At 33.7% G+C, this 25,813-nt stretch overlaps 1 protein-coding gene across 1 annotated transcript in view; it reads right to left on the bottom strand.

Moving 5' to 3' along the window:
• Positions 1-282: 282 nt before the first annotated feature.
• LOC114329651 (fibrillin-2) overlaps positions 283-25,813 on the bottom strand; it is a 204,891-nt gene continuing 179,360 nt past the window's right edge. Inside the window, exons 32-45 of the mRNA XM_028278833.2 lie at positions 24,214-24,496; positions 22,698-22,913; positions 22,345-22,510; positions 21,958-22,250; positions 18,335-18,467; positions 16,711-16,956; positions 16,229-16,432; positions 16,047-16,172; positions 15,717-15,956; positions 14,623-14,815; positions 14,327-14,504; positions 13,384-13,626; positions 13,094-13,306; positions 283-9,623 (exon numbers count right to left, since the gene is read on the bottom strand). Coding sequence (XP_028134634.1) covers positions 9,405-9,623; positions 13,094-13,306; positions 13,384-13,626; positions 14,327-14,504; positions 14,623-14,815; positions 15,717-15,956; positions 16,047-16,172; positions 16,229-16,432; positions 16,711-16,956; positions 18,335-18,467; positions 21,958-22,250; positions 22,345-22,510; positions 22,698-22,913; positions 24,214-24,496 — 2,953 coding nt within the window. The 3' untranslated portion in view covers positions 283-9,404. The remainder of the gene's footprint in view (positions 9,624-13,093; positions 13,307-13,383; positions 13,627-14,326; positions 14,505-14,622; positions 14,816-15,716; positions 15,957-16,046; positions 16,173-16,228; positions 16,433-16,710; positions 16,957-18,334; positions 18,468-21,957; positions 22,251-22,344; positions 22,511-22,697; positions 22,914-24,213; positions 24,497-25,813) is intronic.

Genomic DNA, 25,813 nt, shown 5'->3' with positions numbered 1-25,813 from the left:
GACAAATTTACACGTCCCCATTGTAGTGTTTTAGTAATCACCAGTATCTACGACACTATAGTATTGTATAATATTTTTCGTGGATTAGTTCTCTTTTTGCTAGTCACGTAGTTATCGTATGATTTCTTGGACCTTCTTGCTCCTCGGCGAATTTAACATTAAATTTGCCACTCCCCATCGAATTCCTCATCTAGGTATGCAAATAAAGTGTCCGTTCAATGTGGAACTGCCTGATATAATAAAGTAGTTTCAGAAGTATTATTGGTATAATAAAAACTCAACTTTATTATGAACATTTTATATGAAAGCAAAATATATTACAGATCATTAGAAACAATATCTAAAGGTAACTAATTAAATACTTAAATAAATCCATAAATATAAATTTTCCTACATGACTTACAAATTCTTATTCAACAAAAGTAGTCTATTAATACTTTAACAACTAGGAGGGTCATCCGTAAACAAAAGTTCCCTACGCCATTGAGAAAAAATGCGACCTACTCCGACAAATCTGGCAACACCGTCTTAAAGTTACAGCAATCGGAAGCTCCATCCTCGAAGGCTGCTAGGCCGACACTGAGCAATGCAGGGCGGCTTAAGTGGTGGGGCGTGAGAGAGTGAGAGTTGATGCGTAAGACAGTGTTTCCATATTTCTCCCAGTACATCACATTCTGTCTCAGGGGCGTAGGGAACCTTTTTTCACGAATAACCCTCGTATTTCTCGAATTTTGGTTTGTTCTTTAAGTATTAAAAATATGAAGATTGGGATATACACAATAAGTAGGTAATTCTAAATAAACATTAAATGCAGCGTTGAAAACCATTTTACAGGTTTTATTTGGCAGTAAGAGTTGGAAATTATGTTATGAGAAGAAGAACACACTTTTTAATTTTGGCAGTGATATTGTGTTAGTATGGCAATGATGTATTATCACAAAATGGATAATTAAAAAAATATATTTCGATTGGTTCTTGGTAAAGTATATAAACAGAAACAAAATTATAATATATTATGTATTACCGTTGATTGACACATTACACTGGTAATAATATGTCAGTGTAATATTTCCATTTAATGCCAGTGTAATATTTCAATCAACGGTATTACCATATTAGTATAAGAGCTGTGAGACATTTTTGAGTAGGTATTTTAGGCAACCTGAAAATTTTTCAGGTGACTTTTCCATGATAGCCTAATACAAAAATGCCGGTCTGGCTGGAGGGTAGCGGTTATTTTCCCCAAAAATCCCCCCCAAAGCTAAAAAAAAAGGGCAAAAATTGTTATTACAAAAAATATCATTGACGTGACTTTAAAGTAAATTTAAATATTCAAATATAAAGAAAATAAACAGGCCAGGCGATTTGAGGGCGATTGTAACTCTGCAAGATACTTGCATGGGCGTCCCAGGATTATTTTCAGGGGATGCATCTGAACTTCAGAACATTTCATCTGAATCTGTACATACTATTAATGAGTATAAAATATACAACTATACATGCACAGCTATGTACATTCCTTCCAGACAGGGAGGTGCAATTGTTATTTTGATAGGGTATTTTTTAATATTAAAAATAAATATTCTAAAAAAGACAGGCTTTTTTGGTGAAATTTTCCAACTGCCATGTGATCAAACAAATTACGCGTGCATATAAATGAAAAGCGCTATAGGCAAGTACCAGTGTGAGAAAGAGCGTATACCTATAGCTGTTTGCGTCCTCTGTTGTAACTGAGCGAGTCCGTTCGCTCGAGAAAAATCACGTGACCTGCTGGCGATAACCATGTTGTTGTAACTTTTTCTTAATTAAAGGAACATAATACATACTATACAATACAGTGATGAGCAAGCTAATAACCGGAAAAATAGCTCAAAAGATTGAAAACATAACACATTGCGAAACAAAAAGAGTTTCGTCTCTTTTTGTTTCGCAATGTATTATGTTTTCCATCTTTTGAGCGATTTTGACGGTTATTAGCGCGCTCATCACTGTAGATTTTGCAAATATGATAGAAAAAAAAACAAATGTATCATTATAAATATATAGGTAGAAAAGTATAAAACTATAAACTAAATTAATTCTGCGTCTTGTACTTCTTCTTCAAACTCCTTATCTGAGCTTAAATATTAATTCTCTTTTTCTTCGTCAGACTCCCCTCAAGACTCAGATTCCTCTTCTACCTAATCTGTAAATAGTTATAATATGTATTTAGAGTTAATTAAAAAATTATTAGTGATTAATTAATTGAGTTGCTACGTATTCTTACTTATAGAACCAATACTTAATATATAACCAATACTTAATACTTTTCCTTATATAACCAATCACATCAGGTTTTTTATTTCTTAGTATATGACCAAAGTAGCTCATTTTTTCCTTCATAGTGTTGAGTATTTCTTTTGCCATTTTAATCTTTCTTAATGTTTCCGTGTTTGTTACGTGTTGTGTCCATGATTTTTTTTACATTATCGATAACACCACATCTCAACAATGGCAAGTCTTTCTTCAGAGGCGCCCGTGGTTGTGCAGGCTTCGACTCCGTACAAAATGAGAGAGAATACGTAGCAACTCAACTAATTAATCACTAATTAATTTCTAATAAATTCTAAATGCATATTACAACTATTTACAGATCATGTAGAAGAAGAATCTGAGTTTCGAGGGGAGTCTGACGAAGAAGAAGAGAATGAATATTTAAGCCCAGATGAGGAGTTTGAAGAAGAAGTACAAGATTCGGACACAGAATTTATTTAGTTTATAGTTTTATACTTTTCTACCTATATATTTATAATAATAAATTTGTCTTTTCCTATCATATTTGCAAAATCTATTGTATAGTACGTATTATTTTCCTTTAATTAAGAAAAACTTACTTCAAAAACTATAATATATAATAATTGCTCTAACGTTTCGAGGCACAACATGGGTATCGCCAGGTCACGTGATTTTTCTCGAGCGAACGGACTCACTCCGCTAGAACAGAGGACGCAAACAGCTATCGGTATACGCTCTTTCTCACACTACTGCTTACCTATAGCGGTATTCATTTATATGAACGCGTAATTTGTTTGATCACATGGCAGTTGGAAAATTTCACCAAAAAACCTGCCTTTTTTAGAATAATTATTTTTAATATTAAAAAATACCCTGTCAAAATAACAATTGCACCTCCCTGTTCAGAAGGAATATACATAGCTATGCATTTATAGTTGTATATTTTATACTCGTTAATAGTATGTACAGATTCAGATGAAATCTTCTGAAGTTCAGATGCATCCCCTGAAAATAATCCTGGGACGCCCATGCAAGTATCTTGCAGAGTTAAAATCGCCTTCAAATCGCATGGCTTGTTTATTTTCTTAATATTTGAATATTTCAATTTACTTTAAAGTCACGTCAATGATATTTTTTGTAATAACAATTATTTTTACACTTTTTTTTTTAAATATGGGGGGGATTTTTGGGGAAAATAACCGCTACCCTCCAGCCAGACCGGCATTTTTGTATTAGGCTATCATGGAAAAGTCACCTGAAAAATTTTCAGCTTGCCTAAAATACCTACTCAAAAATGTCTCACAGCTCTTGGACCATATAGTAAAATCTGCGTCAATAGTCACCTGTACTAAGGAACAGTTTCAAAATTTCCCAAACCGAATATATATGTAGAATCCCCCTATTTTATCAGCTTGTATTGGCGGCCACCTTTTTAATATCTACGGACGCCGCCAAATTATCTCAAATTTGTAAAGCAAATGTGCCTGTAAATGTCGCCCAAAATACTTTTTTTTATTTGTTGACAAAAATACCCAATTTAAGCAAATAGCTACCTAAAAGGGATGAAATTATCTGCATAATTAGAATTTCATTACTAAGGCAAGAAAATATAGTGAAGAACAAGCAAACTGAATTTATCGCCAGTGGGGGACGGCTTACAAATTATGCCACATGAGAAGCACTGTCTACATGTCATAACCCCTCCATGTCAATCCACCCAGCGGATACTGTCAAGCAAATCCTGTCAAAGTATATTCATAAGGAAGAGCTAAAGTTCTTATGGAAATCCATTGTTGCCACATCTTCAAATATGAGAAGAGACGTCTATCAATTACTGTCAATTGTCATTGTCTGATGAGCTTTGTTATGTTTGGTTATGTTGTTGACAACTTTTGATAGGATAAGGGTATTTTAAACACATTTTAAAAGAAAAAGAACCTTAGTAGTTAGTAGAAAGGAAAGCAATTTTAGATTCCAACCGTATTATTACTTGTGAAATATTATCATCTAGTGGGAAAACCGCAGTGATTGTGCCTTCAAACGGGCAATTTGAAAGGACAACCCCACCAAAAACCATTATAATTTTAAATTGAAATGATTGATATTAAAAATGTTTGTACCTATGTAATTGTACATGTAAAGCTGGAAATTCAGGTAAATGCAAACATATAATTGGCACATTACTATATATTTTTCGATAAGTGATTACATAATGGTTTGATAAAAGAACCATTTCGCTGCAACTTTGTTTATAATTCTTTTTTATTGCTTACAGGCATACCATGGAAAATTTGAAAAAATTAAGCACCACAGACATCAAACAACAGTGGGGATAATTTCAAAAACAATAATACAACATAGTCAACAATAAAGTCCTACCAGTCTGCTGATAAATGGGCTACTGATATTGTACTAAATTATGATTAAGCTCTATTTTACTCAAATAATGTTGAAGTAAGCTGCAGTAACTCTGTTGAAATATCTTTAGCTATGCTAAACCAAACTGGAGAAGCATGAAAAAAGCTGACGTGACTGCAAGTAACTGGGACAATTTATTGCCATTTATTTACTTATGATAAAAATAAAAGCCTAAGTTGGCCACTTAAAGTCAACCAATTGTATAATTCCAATTTTAAAGAAAATCCTGTACCCTTCCGTGGGAAAAAATTATGAATCAGTTGCTTTAAATATGTATGAAAAAATAACTCTAAGTATGACTGGCAGTGTCAATGGAATTGTTTCCGGAAAATGTCTAGAAATAAACTGTCCTCTGGCAGGTAAAACAAAATCTGTGCAATCAATTTTACGTGACCTTAAATATTTATGCATAATTGAGGGAAAACAATATTATGTTAAAGAAAAATCATATGTATTTATGGACAAGTGCAATTGCTACTTACAGGACTACAAATATGTTATTTTGTAGTTTTTTGTCCATTTGATAAGTCCACACTTCTTATTAAAGTACCATTTGATGTAGAATTTATACAAGAAATGTTAAAAATTTTGGTAGAGGTATATTTTTACAATGTATTATCAGTTTTATTCCAATTATATAAGTAAAAAACTTGTTTTAAAAGATTGTTTTATTTCTTATAGGTACTTTTACTTGAAAAGAATATTCACACTTGACTACACTCATATCATCTGTGAATTCAGATAATATATACAGTAGAACCCTGATTATCCGTGCTATGGTTTTCTAATACTGAAGTTGCATTTTTGAGGTTTTATCAAAATAGCGTCACCTTAATTCACTCGACGGAAACTCTATAAGCCAAGAAGAAGACTCGTAATGAAAGATTCATTTTTTCTATTATCTTTTTATGGTAGGTACATATGTATGTATATACGTATATATGTATTATATTATTATATAAGAAATAAATTTCAATTATCCATGCCACATCTGACCCCGAGGAGCACGGACAATCAGGGTTCTACTGTACACATAAATTAATTTTTATCATTACTAAGTATTGTTATAAAAAGATTAACAATACCTCAAATAATATTTATATAAGTTCATATAAGGAAACTATTTAATAGGAATAAAGTAACTTGTACTTTGATTTTTAAAGATTTTAGCCATTGTATAGTTCTTTCAATGTTTACACTTGCTGAAGCAAGTCTTATTATTTCAATTTTCTTCTCAATGCATTCATTTTTTATAAAAAAGTCTATGTACCATTATAGCATCCTCATTTGGTGTCAATATGATTTTTGTTGTTCATTTGAACAAACACCTGTCCAGCAGAAACATCTGATGGGATAAAACTTCTTTAACAGCTATTAAAACACCACCTCCACTGTCGAAATTAATGGATTCTTGTGTCAGGTCTTGTGTGTAGATATCGTAATTAAATAAACCAATTTTAGCATCGCTAGATGCTGTAGATATCGTAATTAAATAAACCAATTTCAGCATCGCTTGTATCAGGTGTTAACCATGTTTCAGTAAATATGATCACATCAAAGTAGCTGTTAGAAACATTTAGAGTCAGAGTTGTTAATTTAGTCCGAAGTCCTCTACCATTTTCAATAAAAATGGAGAGCTTGCCCAAGTCATTGTGGCTTAGAGGTTTTTTGAATTACCTTTGGGATATTATAATACCGTATCGACAGGTTCTGTCCCCTGCTTCCTGAGGAGACAAAAGCTCAAATTTGATATACAGATTCAAGTACCTTCCCTTTATTAGGGGTCTGATCAATGCTGATAAAGATGGTTTTAGCATGGTCAATGTGTTTCTGTTTAAGAACTGCATGTCTGCTGTCTGAACATTTTCAGTTGAAGATAAGAACACTTTAAATGGATGGTGCCCATTTTTATTTTTCTTTCCAAAGCGAGCTATTCTAATATTGTCAGAGACTTCATCCTAAATTTCGTCTTCGTCTTAGACTTCATCTAAATTTTTTTATATAAAAAACCTAGTTACTCTTAATACCTGAAATATAACTCAAAAAGCAATATAGGTAACTCATTTATTTAAAATAAATGTAATTGAAGACGATAATTGCAAACATTGCAGGAAACAGGGTGATCTTGATCATATCTTTTTTGAATGTATAGGCACTAAGTTTTAACAGCATTTAAACTGCCTCTATAAAAATTTAATCAAACTTAATATACATGCACCATTCAATATCCAGTCTGCTGGCTACGGGCTCACAACAAAAATATAAATTATAGATTTCTTGTCAGACACATGCACATTTCCATAAGATTTGTATGCGAGCATGAAATTTTTTATCATTTCAGTTTAGATTTGAATCCTTTTTTTATCCTAAATGTACATCTTATCCGATATCCATTTTACTGTCCTTTATTGTACCAGTATTGTATGGGATTATTATTATTGTATTGTATTAAGGATAGGATTGTATATTTGTTATTACAACTGACTGAATGACTAATGTCTATGCCATTAAGGGCGTAGGCGCAAAATTTCGTCTCTAATGCTTTTTAAATGCATTCATTTTTTTTAATTCTGAGAAAACTAATAAGTATTTTTGAAAAATTTAAGGGCAGAATGAAAGATTACGTTATCACCGAGGGCCGAAAGTCCCTGAAAACTTCCATAATGTTTATTTTAATAAGTTACAGTTGTGAAAAAAAAACAGAAAATGTGATTTTTAATTTTAAATACTTAATGTATCTCATTAAAAAAATTTATTTATTCTAAGGGACTTTCAGCCCTCGGTAATAATGTAATCTTTCATTCTGTGTTTAAAATTTTCAACAATATTTATTAGTTTTCTCAGTATTCGCAAAAAATTAATGCATTTAAAAAGCATTGGAGCCGAAATTTTGCGCCTAAACCCTTAATAAAAAAACTCAAAAAGCAACTAAAATAAAATACACTGGCAAGGGTAACAAAACAGAAAACAAGGCAAGCAAAAAATAAAAAATAAATCACTTTTCATAAATGACACTAATGACAGATGACAGTTTTCTCAAGATCAACTGGCAACCTTGGATTTCCATAAGAACTTTAGCTCTACCTTATTCATATGGCTGTATACGATTTGGGTGTATATGACATGTGTTTAGATGAATTGCGATTCGAAGAATTGCGCCTCACCGACGCTTGAATTACAGATTTCTAACAAGCAAGATTTTTTTTATAGCAAGGCAGATTGGCGAATAATTGACGTTTTCACTTTACTCTATTTATATTTTAGCTAGTAGTCCAAAGATGGAGCTGGAGCACACTGTAAAGGAAAATTAAAGATCTGGACATATTTTTTATTAATTATCGGACATGCCAATTTTAAATATCTCAGAACCACATTTGAATGAAGACTGGAAGTAAAACTTATTACCTATTGATGGAGAGCAATAATATATGTATATATTATATTTCAATATATTATATTTTATATTATATTATATATAATATATTATATTATTACATCTCATATCGCTCACTATAATAATGAGTGAGTCTGCATAGTTCCGTGTATACAGGCTCACTCATTACTACAGTGAGCGATGTGAGATGTATTACATGAGATATAATATATATTTTATAGTATGTATATAGCTACCCTTCAGTAACAAGCTTAAAATCATTGGTCCACAAATACCACTAAAGAGGGAGCAAAATCGTATAACCACTGACAAGCAGGGCCGGCGATAACGGGCCTGCAAGGGATGCACTGCAGGCGGGCGCCCCTGTTTGGGGGGCGCAAAACTGAGCTTTTTTTCCTGCTGGTGCTATACAAAATACCAATTAAAACAACCGAAGGGCGCCTATACTAGTGTCGCAGGCAGGCGTCTTATACCCTAGCGCCGGTACTGCTGACAAGAAGTGGTATACCATACCGCACCGAAAATAAATTTTGTTGTAAAATGTGTTTTATAAAAGATTCCTAGAACGTATATCTTCAAGTGTTGTGTAATTGTACCTGCTCTCAACTGCTGTAGTTTTAGCATGCAGTTTTAGTCTTTGAGCTGCGTCGACGTAAAATTTTCTTGCGATATTACGTAACGCATGTCAGTATTTAAGATTATGGGAGTACAGAAGAGATTATAGCAAAAACGAACTGAAAAAAGTATTCTGCAGCTAGGATAAGGATATTACAATTTATTTAAAGATAAGACTTTTGAGATGCAACGTGTTCTCAGTAAGTAATATATTTTATGGGTTGGAGGCTTGGACATTAAAGAAATATGTTTCGGACAGCTTAAAAGCCTTCGAGTTATGGGCTAAAGAAGGATATTAAGAATAAATTGTGTGGATAGTCACGAATGTGAAGGTGTTGAGAAAAATTAGAATAAATAGAATTAAATAGAAGGTTTTAAATAGAATTAAAGTTAGAAAACTGCAACATCTGTAAAATTAAAAGTAAAAAAGAATGAAAATGCTAAAGATAAAAGTAAGTTAAATAAAAAATACAGATTTCCCATTTCAAATATTACAAGATATTTTCAACAAAAATATTTCTTTAACAAATATAGTATGTATTGTGGACTTCCATAATAAATTTTACCTCTTTACTATTTTATTATTTCTGTTTAAATACCTTACCAAAGTCCTGACTCAAAAGATAATAATATCACTTTAATATCAGCAAAATGGAAAAATCTCCCAAATGTATACTTTTGTATAACTAAAAATAAAAACATTCTAATCTTCCGTCACAACAATTTTGACTTTGAGTGTTAGGGGTTTGTCGTACGACTCGGCTTCCAGAATGACTGTCTGGGGTCTGCCATGGATGATCAGCTCGAATTCTCCGGGTTGTTTTAGTCGTTTCCGGAAGTGTAGTGCCCAAACTCCGTGTTTTTTGATGAGCTCGAATTTCTTTTCTTCGTTACCTTTCACTATTTTGTAGATCATTTCAGTCTGGAAATTAAAATATAAGGATTAGTGTTCAATTTTTCACCTGCAAAAAAATAATCTTATACATTTCGCTGCAAGATTTCAATAATTCTCATCCTCAATTTTAAACTATTCCTTAATCCTACCCTTACTAATGCTCTACATTCCTCATTCCTGAGGAATGAGAAATGAAAGAGGCCAGAACAAGGTATGGTAGGTCCAAAACAGAAGAACAGAATTATACAACATAGCTAAAAGGAAACAAAGCGCGCTGTAGCTACTGCTAAGGAAAGGTCGTCTGCATAGCTGTATGATGAGTTGGAATCACCTGAAGAGATGTAAAGGTTATACAGCATTGCTAAAGCAAGGGAGAAGACATCATAGGACTTGACTCATGTACGGCAGATTAGGAGTGAGGATGAAAGAAAGAACAGATGTCGAAGTAAAGCAAAAATGGAATTAGTGCTTTATAAAGTTGCCGATAGTTTATAAGACCTGGAAAGACTCATCAGTAAAATAGTAAGGTGTAGTAGGGAGTACAGACTCTCTCTCAATATCAAAAAGGCGACATTTATGAAAATTAGTAAAAACAACCATAATACTAACGACATATTGATAGTAGAGGGCCAGCAGGTCGAAAGAGTAAAAAAGTACACTTACCCAGGAACACTAGTAACAGAAAATAATGCAGAAATTAAAGTCAGAATCGAAAAAGATTTAACATTAGCCCTTAAAGTACGCCTAACAAAATGTTATGTATACAGTGTACTATACTGTGGAGTGGAATGATGGAGACAATGAGATGACTTAACGCCTTTGATATGTGGACCTATAGAAGAATTATGAGGGGTTCTTGGGTAGATAGAATTACGAACAATGAAGTATTGAGAAGAATACGTAAATAGAGGGAAGTTAAACTTACAATTAAAGAAGGAAAGCTACAGTATCTCGGACATGTGATGCGGGGCGAGAAGTATGGCATCCTGCATCATAATGCAAGGAAAGATAGATGGCAGAAGAAGCATCGGAAGAAGACGAATTTCATTGCTGAAGAACCTGATAGAACGCATAAAATCCTTTATAAAAGGTATATTTGTTAAAATCCCTATACAGGGCTACATCAAAGACAGAACTAGTGACGGATCAATTGTAAAGGGTTTTTACCCAGATATTTTTATTTTGGTCGTTAGCATGTAGATTCTAAGATTGCACTGATGATGATCGGTCAACCGATCGAAAACTAGTTCTGTCTTTGATGTAGCCCTGTATAGGGATTTTAACAAATATACTTTTTATAAAGGATTTTATGTTTTTGTAATGGTATACAGCCAACTACAGGAAATTTTTCCTCGTGGATCTGATAGAACGGTTTGGATGCAGCACAAATAACTATTTAGAGCTAATGCCTCAAAAATTAAAATAGCTATGATGATTGCCAACTTCTGTAGCGGAGATGGCACCTGCAGAAGAAGAAGAAAGTTGCTAGACGAAGAACACCAGAGAAGATAAAGAGGATGTGGACTCCAAATTAGAATGGAATACTGGTGATAAAGAATGAAACGAGGTTTTCAAGGCGTTAGAGAGGAGATTTCAAAGGCTCTAGAGGAGAAGGGGTTGATATTTTGAGGAAAGACTGTGATGGAGAAAGATTGTGATGGTATCACTGCATAAAGAAAAAGGAGAGATTCAGAACTTTCAGAACTATAGAGGGATACATTTAATTCTGCAACAATGATAATTTGGGATAGAACTATGAAGTCAAGATCAAGCAGAGAGATATCAATAGGAAAAGAACAGTTTGGGTTTATATTAGAAAGGAGGACAACGAGGATGCCTTGTTTGCTTTTTGAGTCAATTGATAGAAAAAAAAAAGCCAAAAGAAAAGAGAGCCCTTTGGTATTTATAGATCTATAGGAGATGTACGACACAGTTGCTAGCCAAGAGCTATGGAAATGTTGTATGAAACAGACATGGGTTCCTGACAAGGACGTACGAGGACGTACGTGAAAAATATGCACAATAGTTCAGAGAAATTAGGAAAAAAAATATCCTGTTGGTGACACAACTCCCTCCAGGCCAAAGCCAAATTTTTTGAGTAGTATGGACATCTATATTAATAACCTATATGTTTCCTGCAGCCGATTTTGATGATATACATAATTATAAACAAATGAAGATCAAAAAACGGTAAATTTTCGCTTTTTTCGTCTATAACCAAAAAGTTAGGGACTTTAAACAAATTTGAGAGTAAGAAACTCATAAATCGTATAAAAAACTTCATTATGGCGTTCGCTGAATATGTCTATCCTTATTGGTTGCTTAGAAAATTGCAAAATAAATCATAATTTTGAGTTTTTATAAATATTCATAACTTATGTAAAAATTAACTTAGAACGTTCTTATTACACAAAATGATGAAACTTCTGGTGCTTAAATCATACCCTAAATTTCAAAGCAATTGGTCAAATAGTTTAAAAGATATTTAATTTGTTTATCCCAAATTAATTTTTTTTGCAACGCTATAAGTCAGAAAATGATGAAGTTACCCTAATACTTTGGATAGTTTTCGAAAGAAGAAGATTTATAATGTTAATTTAATTAAAAAAAAATGATAAAAAAATTCTAAATACTGCAAAATTATTTTGCAAAAACATGTGAATTAAAAAAAGGGGGGCTAACTTCGTCCCCAATTATCCTAGGACAATTGTTTTTTTTTGTAAATGTATATAAAAATTCAGTCTTTCCAAATATGAAAAAATAATTTTTCTACGGGAAACGGTTAAAAAGTTATTCTAATTGTTTATAAGTAAGCAAAAAAATCGACATGTTTTACAAAATAATTTTACACTGTTTAAGACAACTTTTTTGTCATTTTTTTTTTAATTAAATCAATAGTATAAATTTTCTTCTTCCATAAACTGTCAGAAGTTTTACTGTAACCGTATAATTTTCTGACTTATAGTGTTGCAAAAAAACTGAATTTGGGATAAACAAATTAAATAACTTTTAAACTATTTGACCAATTGCTTTGAAATTTAAAATATAATTGAAGCACCAGAAGTTTCAGCAATTCGTGTAAGAAGGTTCTTTATAATAAGAAGAAGTTAATTTTTACATAAGTTATGGATATTTATAAAAACTCAAAATTTATGATTTATTTTGCAATTTTCTAACCAACCGATAAGGACAGACATATTCAGCGAACGCCATATTAAAATTTTTTAGACCATTTATGAGTTTCTTCTTCTCAATTTTTTTTTAAAATGCTTAACTTTTTGGTTATAGACGAAAGAATCGAAAATTTACTGTTTTTTGATCTTCATTTGTTTATAACTATGTATATCATCAAAATCGGCTGCAGGAAACATAAAGGTTATTGATATAGATGTCCATACTACTCAAAAAATTTGGTTTCGGCCTGCAGGGGGATGTGTCACGAGAAAAATCTTATTTCTCTGAACTACAAGGGAGCGACAAGCTTAGAAAAAATTTACCTTAACAGCAGGTTGCAGTTTTATAATTCTAGTCCTATGTCTTGTTTGAGATATATTCAATTTAATTTCCAAAGACTCTTCGACCTCATCGTGTTTATGCCTTCTGACCCTTCTCCTGGCTGGTTCCGTTTTGAAGAGTTCTGAAATGGTTTCGTTGTGTGATGCTCTAGCTAATCTTCGACGTCTGGAAGCTCGTCTATGCCTGCCGTTGATCTAAAATAATTTTGAATTTATATATTCCACATAAATAAATATTTCCTTAAAGATCTACTTATTACACTGATTCTTACTTTGCAAGAGAAGCATCCTTCTGTAGTGATCAATTTATCCTTAGATCCTGAGTATTCATCTTCGATAGGGTAGACAGGCACATCTCCGATGTCTTGACCGTATCCCGAATAAACTGGTGTGATGGTTGATAGACAGTGACCTTGGCCGATTCGTTGATATCCATGGGGACAACCGCAGGTATAACCTGGTCCTCTGCTATTACATCCAAAGGCACATGGGGCACCTGAACAGCTAGGACTGACCTAGAAAATCAATTTTAACAATTTACAATTTTGTATTGGTAGTTATTTATAAAGAGTTAAGACAATTTGATATGGTATAGAGAACAGCAGTGGTAGCAGCCTAAGATATATATAATTTTAATATTTGTGCAGTTTGTTTCCTCGTATGAAGAAGAAAATGCTTTAAAACACTTCTTCTTCTTTTGCCCTTTAATTCGTCCAATTCTGAACATAGGCTTCCCCCAGTTTCCTCCATTCGCTTCTGTTTAGTGCTTTCTGTTTCCAGTGCGTTCCTCCTATCTTTTTAATGTCGTCTCCCCATCTCATCTGGGGTCGTCCTCTTGCTCTCTTTCCTGTCCATGGTCTCCATTGTTGTATCGTGCTATTCCACCTATTGTCCGTTTGTCTAGCGTTATGACCTGCGAAGCTCCATTTTAGCCTGGTTATATGTTGACCTGCGTCTTTGACTTTTGTTCTATTTCTGACCCAGTTGTTTTGCTTTTTGTCTGTCAATTTTACTCCTAACATTGCTCTCTCCATGGCTCTTTGTGTCTTTATTATTTTATCCATGTTTGCCTTGGTCAATTTCCATGTCTGGCATGCGTATGTGAGAATTGGGAGTATGCACTGGTCACTGGTAAACACACTGGTAAACACTGGTAAACACTACAAATTTTAAATTAGGTATAATATTATACAATATTTATATACAATAATCTACCTGTATGCAGATATTGAGTCCCATATCAAACTGGTATCCTTCTGGACATCCACATCTGTAGCTGCCGGGAGTATTGAAACAGTTTCCACTACCTCCACATGGATTATTTTGGCACTCGTTTTCATCGACACATTGGTTGGAATAAGGATGTTGTGCATACCCTTGAGGACAACCACATCTAAATCAAAAACGAATATTTTAATTTGCGAGTTTAAAAAAAAATTGAGTTATAGCTTATTTGTTTTAAGAACTGAAATAAAACGTAAGATTTTATACAGTAATAATAGTCCTTTTACCTGTATCCTGCTACTAAGTTTTGACACCCTTCTTGACATTTGGTATCATCCGCACATTCGTCAATATCAACGCAGAATGTTCCACTCTGGTCCAACTTGAATCGCCTTGGGCAGATGCATTTGAAGCTTCCCAATGTATTTACACATCTTCCTGGTTTTGGACAGACACCAGGTTCTTCACATTCATTAATATCTACGAGATAAAACATACTTTATTAAAAGAGGGAAGTTTCAATAACACATTTAATAGATCGGTGGAGAACGTTGGTGATCTTCATGGTAATCTTTATCGTATCTGCAGCAACGCGAAAAGCTGCACAGATGTTGTGTGAAACGAGGTTCTAAGGTTCTGTAACCAGGATGTTCTTCCTCTTCCTGGACGGGTTAGACGAATAACAGGCCTAACCTTGCATTAGGATCTGCCCCAAATTTTATTTTTCTAATCTTTAGGTGGGGTCAATAGTAGTGTATATTAAAATGTCGAGTGAATTCCACCGTTGCGTTAGCCATATTAATTTTAAAGGAGAACCGTTGTTACTTAATATCTACGCCATTTTCAACTTTACGACAAAAACGGTAATAACTAAAATGGTTGGAAACGCAATTTTCAACCCTGCTGTTCTTTTGCCCAGTGATGCATTAACCTATTAAACGTATTTTGGCTGTCTAAATTCAAAATGTCATTTTTGGCGTTTTTATTGTTACTTTACTCACTGATTCAATTATTTTCAAACCTTGATTATTAATTCCCGCTTCTTTTAGTATTTGCATCATATTGGCGTGCTGTATTCGATCAAACGCTTTCTCGTAATCAACCAGATATGCATATACGTCGCAATTGACGTCACTGCATTTCTGGAATAAGACTTTTATTGAAAACAAAGTCTGTCTAGTACCAATAGCATTTATATGAACCCACCCATTTGGGAAAAATGGGACTTTCACACAGATTCTAAATTTTCTTATGGATTTTATTTAGAAAACATTTTCTGAGATGACTCGTGAAGCTTGTCGTATGGTATTCTCCCCTATTTTGTCTCCTGGTTTCTTTGGAAGTGCAATAAACTCAGTCTTCAGCCATTCTGCTGACTTACCTTGGCAATTATCACCCACTTGATTATATCCATCGTCACAAGAACACTTGTAACTTCCTTCTGTGTTGATGCAATTCTGTTGGCAAATATTTTGTCCTGTGCTGCATTCGTCCAAGTCTCTACAGGTCATACCATCGGGATTAAGTAAGAATCCAGGTGGACACGAACAAGTGTAACTACCTTCGGTATTATGGCAATGGTATTGGCAATGGGACGTGTTGGTATAGCATTCGTTGATGTCTGTTGGAAAAAAAAATTATTAAATATGCCACCTAAATTGAGAGCAGCCGAGGAAGTAGAAATATATTTTTCGAGGAAGATACTACTCACCATAACAATATAGTCCTGATGGATCTGGTCTGTAGCCTTTATTGCAAATACATCTATAGGATCCCAAAGTATTGATACATTCTCCATTTTTACACAAATCTGGGATAGTTTCACATTCATTTACATCTAGAACAAGCCCAAGTTAAAAATCATCAAATTGTTTACGAAAAAACTATGCCTACCTTTTCCGTCTACTAAGAATCCGCTATCTAAGCACAATTCCTGATATTGTGGTGTATATCTAGATGGACATAGGTCGCAGTGAGGACCCCAAGCTTCTCCCATGGAACAACAGCAGTCGGCCATTGTCGACAGCTTCAATTCGTTGTAGGGAGCTCTGCATCTACCGTTGATGAGTTGTCTGTAGCACATGCCTTGTCTTCTATCTGTAATTTACAATAGATCGATTACAAGGAAGGCAGGAAATATTATTGTGTCTATGAGAATTATATTTCAGTGGTGACTGCAAAAAATATCATTTAAAATTTCATTTCCAGACCTTTCTCTGGTATCTACAGTAAAATATATGTACAAAAAAGTCCAAGTTTACAATTATGGGATATCCATGAGTTGTGTTTCTCTCTATTGTCTAAAATTTGCCACCTGGACAAAACATTCCGTATTTTGTTGACAATTATTGGTCACCCCTATATTGTGTACCTACCTACACATCGTTTGCCGTCTTGACTAGGCTCAAAGCCATCCTCACAGTCACATCTAAAGCTACCTTGCAGATTAATGCATTTTCCATTACTACAAACATCTTCATCTTCACATTCATTTATGTCGATGCAATCATCGGTTAGAGCGACTTGACTATATCCTACAGGGCAAATACACATGAATGTTCCTATCAGGTTTTTACACATGAATTTGCAGTTGTTAGCGGGAGTACTACATTCATCGACATCTGAAAATTAAAAAACGTATTAATTTAGTCAGGCCAAACTACGATCCAACTTAAACAAAATACATACCCATACCTATCAAAAGGGGCGTTAGACAGGGAGATACAATTTTGCCGAAACTCTTCAACCAAGCACTAGAAGACATGTAAAAGAAATTACAATGAAAAGAATATGGAATCATCATTAACGGCCAATACTTAAATCACCTGATACGCTGACGATATCGTCTTTATCACCACAGACAATGAACAACTACAAATAATGATAGAGCAACTAGACCAAGAAGCCAGTAAAGTTGGATTAAATATGAATTACAGCAAAACAAAAGTGATAACAAATCAAGAAGATGAGTTAAGAATCGTTGTTAAACAAAACCAAGTAGAAGATGTGAATAAATACATATACTTGGGACAAATCATAAAATTGAATAAAGACAACCAAACAGCAGAAATATAGAGATGAACGAAGTAAGAGTGGGCCTCGTTTGGTAAGCTCTGCTTCATATTGAAGAATAAAAAATGCCCTCAATATCTAAAAACGAAACTCTATGACCAATATATTCTTCCGGTCCTTACTTGATCGAAAATGTATGTCAAACATGGACGTTCACAGAAGCGAATATGGACAGAATTGCGAAAACACAAAGAGCAATGGAAAGACAAATGATCAAGACTGTCAGATAAAAAAAGGAATTCCTGGGTAAGAAATATCACAAAAGTTCAGGACGCTACTCGTCAAAGAGCTGAACTAAAAAATGGAAATTCGTCGGTCATACTATTAGACAAAAAGACGAAAGATGGAATAAAATTATTACAGAGTGGAGACCATGGACATACAAACAAAAGAGAGGGAGACCACAGATGAGATAGGTAGATGACCTAAAACACCAAGCCGGCTCAAAATAGATGCACATGGCTCAGAATAGAGAAAGATGGAGGAGAGAAGGGGAGGCCTATGTCGAATGTTGGATGTCGCAAGGCTGATAGATAGATAGATAGATTGATTTAGTGCTTCCTGCTGTATTGATCTTTTAGTCTTGTGGTGACGAGATAACAGGAGAGTGAAGACAAGGAGACAACTAGGAACTTTAAGTATTCTATGGAGATAAAAACATAGTACGACACATCAAGTAAAATCATATAAGATGGCAGGACATGTGCTGAGAACGAATGATGAAATACTACTAAATAGAACCTTCTGGGAAAGGCCCGATGGCAGAAAGTCAATTGGTCGCTAAAGAAAAAGTTGAAATGATGCACTAGTTCGAGAATAGTTGCACAGTTCGAGACCATTTAGAAATAGAAATATAATTGACAACGTCAAAAAACAACGAAACAAAAAAAACTAAACAAACTAAAAATCTCATTTTTGAAAACATACCTGTGCAGTGTCTGCCGTCAGGTGCTAAGGCATAACCATAAGGACAGATGCATCTGAACGATCCTGGGACGTTATGGCATCTGAATGCACATTGGTTTCCTATTTCGTGACATTCGTTTACATCTTCACACACCTAAAACATATCAATAAAAATTAAATTTATGTATGCTCAAGCGACTATAGCTATCAAAACGGGCAAACAAATATGCAGTCTATTTAAGACGAAAACGGGACTGCTACAGGGCTGCTCCATATCCCCTATCCTGTTCAAAATATTCCTGAAAAAAAACCTTAAAACCATGCAAAAGAAAGTGCGAAGGAATGGACAAATCTGTAAAAAACGAATAACTATAGACTCTAAGTTTGGCTGACGACCAAATGGTGATCGCACAAGAAGAAGATGACCTGAGCTTTACGATAAGGAAAATGGAACAGATATATACAAAGAAGGTAATGGAAATAAACCTAAAGAAAACTGAATACCTAACAAGGGAGAATATAGAAATAAAACACCTGAAAATAGACGAATGCAAAGAAATCAAAGGAATAGACAAGTACAAGTATTAAAGTATTTAGGTTTCATAATATCAAACAAAAGAACAACTGAAGAAGATATAACAAATAGACTAGGACAAACAAGAGACTGCATACGAAAATTGAACCCGATACTGTAGGAAAAGAACATCAGTATACAGGGTGAGTCATGAGGAACTGTACATACTCCTACCTCGTATGGAGGCCCCTATGGGGAATAACAAATGACCATTAAAAAGTGTCTGCTTCCATTCTTTAATAATATACAGGGCGACTTGTTAATTTTTACAGAAATTTGTATTCGTCATAATTTTTGAACGGTAAAATCGATGTCTCTCTTATTGTGGTCAATTGTTACACTATTACCGCCCAATCAACTGATTTATTCAAACTAGAAAAAAATCAGATCCGGCTCTAAAAAATTAGTTCGTTTTGGTCTTAGAAAAGATTTCACCTTGTATACGGTGTTTGAAAACTCTAATAATAATTTTACAAATTAGACAAATAGGCAATTGAAAGGGCATATTTTTTTCCTCACACAATTACTTAATTTTTTATAAAAAAATCAAATTTGACTATGAATTAAAAGTTTGGTGAAAAGAACCAAAGATTTAAAAAAATTAACTTTTTTTACAAAAATTATTTTTTTGTATTATGTATTTTGTATTTTTGTATTTTGTATTATTTTGTATTATTATAATCAACTGTTTTATTTAAACTAGAAAAAATCAGGTCCGGCTTTAAAAAATTAGTTTATTTTGGTCTTAGAAAAATATTTCACCCTGTATACGGTTTTTGAAAACTCTAATAAGAATTTTACAAATTAGACAAATAGGTATTTAAAATGGCATATTTATTTTTTCCCCACACGATTACTTAATTTTTTATAAAAAAAAATCAATTTTGACCATGATTAAATGTCAAATTATCAGTAGTAATTGCACAAGAGCTCTGAAATTATTGAATTTTTCCCGAGTGACACTTTGACAGTTTTAATTTCACGAGCCGAAGGCGAGTGAAATTATGTCAAAGTGCCACGAGAGCAAAAATTCTATATTAATTTCAGAGGTCGAGTGCAATTTGTTGCGCTAATTTCATGAATAAATCTGTTCAAAACCAAAATTTTATTGTAATTTATTTATGTAAGTACCATTAAACACACAGTTTTTGTAAATATTTGACGATTGAAAGTCATCACTTTTATAATTTTTAAAACATTAATAAACAATTATTGTCATTAATGTCACTGAATGTATTTTTTCGTAGCAACGAAGGGCATCTGACGTAATATATTTTAACGACGGGAGATTATCAAAAATTATCGATTTAATTCAGATTTCTGTAGCTTTCTATTGGTCAGAATCTCCTATGAATGAAATATTCATTTTTGTACACATACTACATAGTATTAATACATGGTGAGAATGTAGTGATGCAAAAAACGACGGGAAAAATATTTTTTGTTTTTATTTAATTTAGGTTTATTTGTTTATCGCCTTTTTGGCAAACAAATATTATACGGAATGCTGTTCTAGTATTATTCAAAACAACCTGTTCCTTTTAAAATTCTGGAAAATGGTTTTGGCAGAGCCAATTAGCCAGACTTGTTTGTAAAAAGGTTGTATTATTTAAAACGTACAGCACGAGCAGTGGTAGTATTATTGCATATAAATTAAATATTTGTTCAAAAAAAAATTATTTTTGTAATAAAAGTTAGTTTTTTTAAATCTATGGTTCACTTCACCAAAATTTTAGTTCATAGTCAAAATTGATTTTTTTATAAAAAATTAAGTAAACTTGTGGTGAAAAAATAAATATGCCATTTTAATTACCTACTTGTCTAATTTGTAGAATTCTTATAAGAGTTTTGAAAAACCGTATACAGGGTGAAATATTTTTTTAAGACCAAAAACGAACTAATTTTTTAAAGCCGGACCTGATTTTTTCTAGTTTGAATAAAAGAGTTGATTATAATAACTTATAAATTAACTATTTATTCAAAAAAAGTTAATTTTTGTAAAAAAAAAAGTTATTTTTTTAATCTATGGTTGTTTTCGCCAAACTTTTAATTCATAATTAAGTATTTTCTATGGGAAATAAGCCACAATTTTACTAAAAAAATGAAGTTTTAAATTTTTTTTAATTCATAGTCAAATTTGATTTTTTTATAAAAAATTAAGTAATCGTATGGGGAAAAAACAAATATTTCATTTTAATTGCCTATTTCTCTAATTTGTAAAATTATTATTAGAGTTTTCAAACACCGTATACAGGGTGAAATTTTTTCTAAGGCCAAAACGAACTAATTTGTTAAAGACGGACCTGATTTTTTTCAAGTTTGAATAAATCAGTTGATTGGGTGGTAATAGTCTAACAATTGACCAAAATAAGAGACACATCGATCTTACCGTTCAAAAATTATGACGAATACAAATTTCTGTAAAAATTAACAATTCGCCCTGTATATTATTAAACAATGGGAGTAGACACTTTTTAATGCTCATTTGTTATTCCTCATAGAGGCCTGCATACGAGGTAGGAGTATGTACAGTTCCTCATGACTCACCCTGTATTATATAAAAAAAGAATAGTATACATATAACACCATGACAAGAAGTATCCTCACTTACGAGTGTAAAAATTGGATATTAAACAAGAAAACCAAAAACAAAATAAGAGCAACAGAGATGGAGCTCCTAAAGAGAAACTGCAGAGTACCACGAAGAGATAGAATAGATAACAGAGATTAAGAAAGAATGGGCATGAACGAGGATATATAATAGACTACATAGAACATAAGAGATTAACCTGGTCCGGACATATCAACATATAGAAGAGCGGACAAAAAACGTTGGATAGGCAGGCCCCGAAGATAATTCAGAGATGAAGTAGACAAAGCAATGGAAAGAAGAGCAAAATGGAAATATCTGAAGAGAACGTTTGAGTGAAGTAATACAGTAAAAACTGTGGAAATCCTTAGTATATATAAATTTTCTTGTTTCCTTTTGCTCTTCCCAGTATATCTTTCTTCAAGCGTGTTTAACTGCTTTCCGGAAGAGTCAAAAATTTTAAACCCAGCTTCTACTCACCTGTAATGGTCCTGGAGCAAATCCATTACTACAGTTACACTCAAATCCACCCTCCACATTACTGCACGTACCGTTACCACAGACGCTTGGAGATGATACACACTCATTGTCATCAACACATTTTTTGCCCGTGGAATCTAATACGTAGCCAGCAGGACAATCACATCTAAAGGAACCATCAGTGTTGACGCACTCACCTCCATCGCAGACGTTCGGCATCAGCTCACATTCGTTAAGATCACTGCCAGTGTCCATTCTGCCTGGACCTTCTGGACACATCTTCAAGAAATCAACTAAAAATATTTTTTAACACTTTGAGTTATTTATCTATTCATTCAGTTTACTTATTTGTAGGATTATTGTTCACAATAGAATGTAAGTACTCACCGGAACCTTCAGGAGGACATCTTTCGCAATATCTTCCCCAAGCTGCTCCTTTGGAACAACAGCATTCTTTGGCAGTAATACTCATACCTCTGGGATCTGAACACTGACCACGATTGAAAACGTCGTAGCATTGCTCTTGTCTGACATCTATACATTTCATTGTAGCCTAAAAGTAAAATATATTATTTATGAACCATAATGACTTAATTTGGTCATCTAATAAAAACACCCTGTTGCTACTGAAACACTGATGTGCCCTTTGCTCCGCTATGAAGCTAGCAGAGGTGAAGAAAGAAGAAGAAATCATAAATAAAGATCTGAAAAATTTGTTTCCATCTTTTTATGATCCTTACCTGATCCAGTATAAATCCTTCTTGACACGTACAAAACGCCCCACCATCTGTATTTGTGCAGATGCCATTTTCGCATATGCCAACATTGACCACACATTCATCAATATCTTCGCAAATTCCAGTCACAGTGCTGAGTTCATATCCTTCAGGGCAGCTGCACACGAACGATCCCATAACGTTTGTACACCTTCCAGGAGGTGGACATGCTCCAGGAGTCTAGAAGGATATGATTTGTACATTAGGTATAACTTGTACAACACAAAAATAAAAATTGTTTTGTAAATTTTAGTACAATAGAATATAAAAGAGCCCAATAAAAATCTAGAGAACCTCAACAGACCTGCTATTGTATAATAGTTAAACAGCTGAAATAAGACTATGTAGAAAAGACTACACGAAAGAGACTAAGAGACAAGACACGAAAGCTGCAGTACCTGGGGCATGTTATGCGTAATGAGAGATACAACATACTTCAGTTGATTACACAGGGGAAAATCCAGGGCAAGACAAGTGTAGGAAGGAGACGAATCTTGTGGTTGCGTAACTTGAGGGAATGGTACGGATGCACATCAACCGAACTGTTTAGAGCAGCAGCATCTAAGATCAGAATAGCCATGATGATTGCCAACCTCCGTCGCGGAGATGGCACGTGAAGAAGAAGAAGAGACTGTTCTCAGAATGAGGCAAGAAAGATATATGTATATATAGGAATACTACAAAAATGATGGTAATAATGCCTTGATGAAAACAGACAAACACAACGTTAACTCTGTAGTAAAAAGAGAGAGAGAGTAAGATAGATATTTTAACGAAATGTTTTAAAACGTATTGTATTTGTTGGACTTGAGCAACCCAAATTTTCTTGGTACTTATAGGTATAAAGGGAATGACAATTCTTATTGGAAAACGTAAAAATTTCGACAACAAGAAAAAAAAATGTATTTTTTTAATCCTGAATATTTGTCAGATGTCGGAAATCCTTCAGCAGACATTTGTCAGCAAAATATTATCATGTCACAAATTGGCGCCTAACGTGGGGCCGTTGGCAAAATATGCTTTATATTTTTATTTAAGTTTAGAAGATAAAAAACCAATAAAATCCTTTATAAAAAGTATATATTTAAAATTCCTAAAAAGGGCTACATCACAGAACTAGTTTTCGATTGGTTGACCGATCATCATCAGTGCTTACGTGATCTAACATGCTAACCACCAAGATATAATATTACAAAAATATGTGGGTAAAAACCTGTATATTACAAAAACATATTTTTGTAATATATCTTGGTGGTTAGCATGTTAGATCACGTAAGCACTGATGATGATTGGTCAACCAATCGAAAACTAGTTCTGCGATGTAGCCCTTTTTAGGGATTTTAAATATAAGTACACCTTTTATAAATGATTTTATTGTTTTTTGTATTACATATATGGTATAGAGCCAACTACAGGAAAACCTTTTCCTTGTGGATTTTTAAAAGAAAAAGGCAATAAATTATCATAAAATCAAACTTACTTCTTGGCATTCATCGATATCCCTACAGTTATGTTTGTCGTGCGTCAAAACGTATCCACTAGCACACTCGCAGTAGAAAGATCCTAATGTGTTTCTGCATCTTCCGTTCCGACATAAGAACGGCATCATATGGCACTCATCTATATCTACGCAGTCGTTATTGTTGCTTAGTTTAAAGCCTTGGTTGCAATGGCATTTGTAGTGGCCGACCATGTTAATACAACTGCCGTTGTTGCAAATATTTGGATGGCGCTGGCATTCATCGATGTCTAGGCAAGTATCCCTATAATTATTAAAGAATTTTAAGTTACAGTACGAGGTGTTGAAATTAAATAACTACGGTTGAGCTGAGTTAAGCATGTCTGTACCGTTTGATGCTTTAAGTAATTTGAAATTACTTAATGATGAGGCTACGATAAGGACCATATTGTTAGATGTGTTTTAAAATGTCTTCTCAAATATCTTCTTCGGGATCCTACCTTCACTTTCACGTATTTAAATCATAGGAACTTTCATCTCATCTTGATCATTGCTAGAGATGGCATGATGGAACTGTAGCAGGTACCACGGAATAGGTTCCAATCGTCTGTTCCACGCACCAGTGACAAAAAGTCGACGGCATCTGTTTCGATTCCAACTGCGCCGCATCGACCACAATCCGCAATTTACAATAAACTCGAACTGGATTCTCGCTGGGAATAGGTTTTAGCACAGCCATCTAGACATCGAAAGAGCCCGTAGTAAGCCACAGGGAACGCATCGGTTACGTTCGTTTCGATTAGAGATGGAATAATCAAACTGGAGCGGATTCACGTTGAAATATGTTTCAATCGACTATTCCACGTATTAAAGTGACAAAACTTTGACGGCATCGGTTTCGACTCCAGCGTCGGCCGTTCGTAGTTGAGTACACTTTCCGGAACGATCGGGCAAGAGATTTGAAATGAAATTTGAACTGATCTGTCGGAATAGGTACCATAGAGCAACGAATCGGCGGCGTCTGTTTCGATTCCAACATCTCACATCTGTTTAATGTGATGGGTTCAAAAGAATTTCAGGTCGATACGGCTGTAACAGATTTTTAATTTGTTGTCAAATATATGACTATAATCTAATTGATCCTATTGTTGTTCTGAAGCTATTTTCTTGTGGCATTTTTATAATCAAGTATATTCAAATGGGAAATAAGCCACAATTTTACCTAAAAATGATTTTATTAACGTTTCGACGCCCAAGTCGGGTGTCGTTGTCAAAATACAAAATAATACTAAATAAACAAAAATGTTGTTGCTTAGTAAAAAATTCTTCTATAATTTATTTAATCTGACTCATTTATATCGGCAATTCAGACACGTATTATACATTTTAAAGTAGACGACTTTAAAATGATATTGCCAATATTGATGAGTTGCGTTCCTGGGACGACTTTACTAAAAGATAGTTCATTCGATTACATGAAATCAATCCCAACTCAAGAATATCCGCCACAAAAAATCATAGCATGTGATCTGTCTTTAAAAAGACAACCAAATGCAACGGTGGCACTGAAATTCTCGCGTTAGAGATTCCATAGTAAATCACGAGGGAAAACCAGGAAAAA

The sequence above is a fragment of the Diabrotica virgifera genome, chromosome 5 (genome assembly GCF_917563875.1).
Source record: "Diabrotica virgifera virgifera chromosome 5, PGI_DIABVI_V3a".
NCBI classification, from domain to species: domain Eukaryota; kingdom Metazoa; phylum Arthropoda; class Insecta; order Coleoptera; family Chrysomelidae; genus Diabrotica; species Diabrotica virgifera.
The sequence above is the reverse complement of the archived record's forward strand: the minus strand, read 5'-3'. Positions and strand labels throughout refer to the sequence as shown.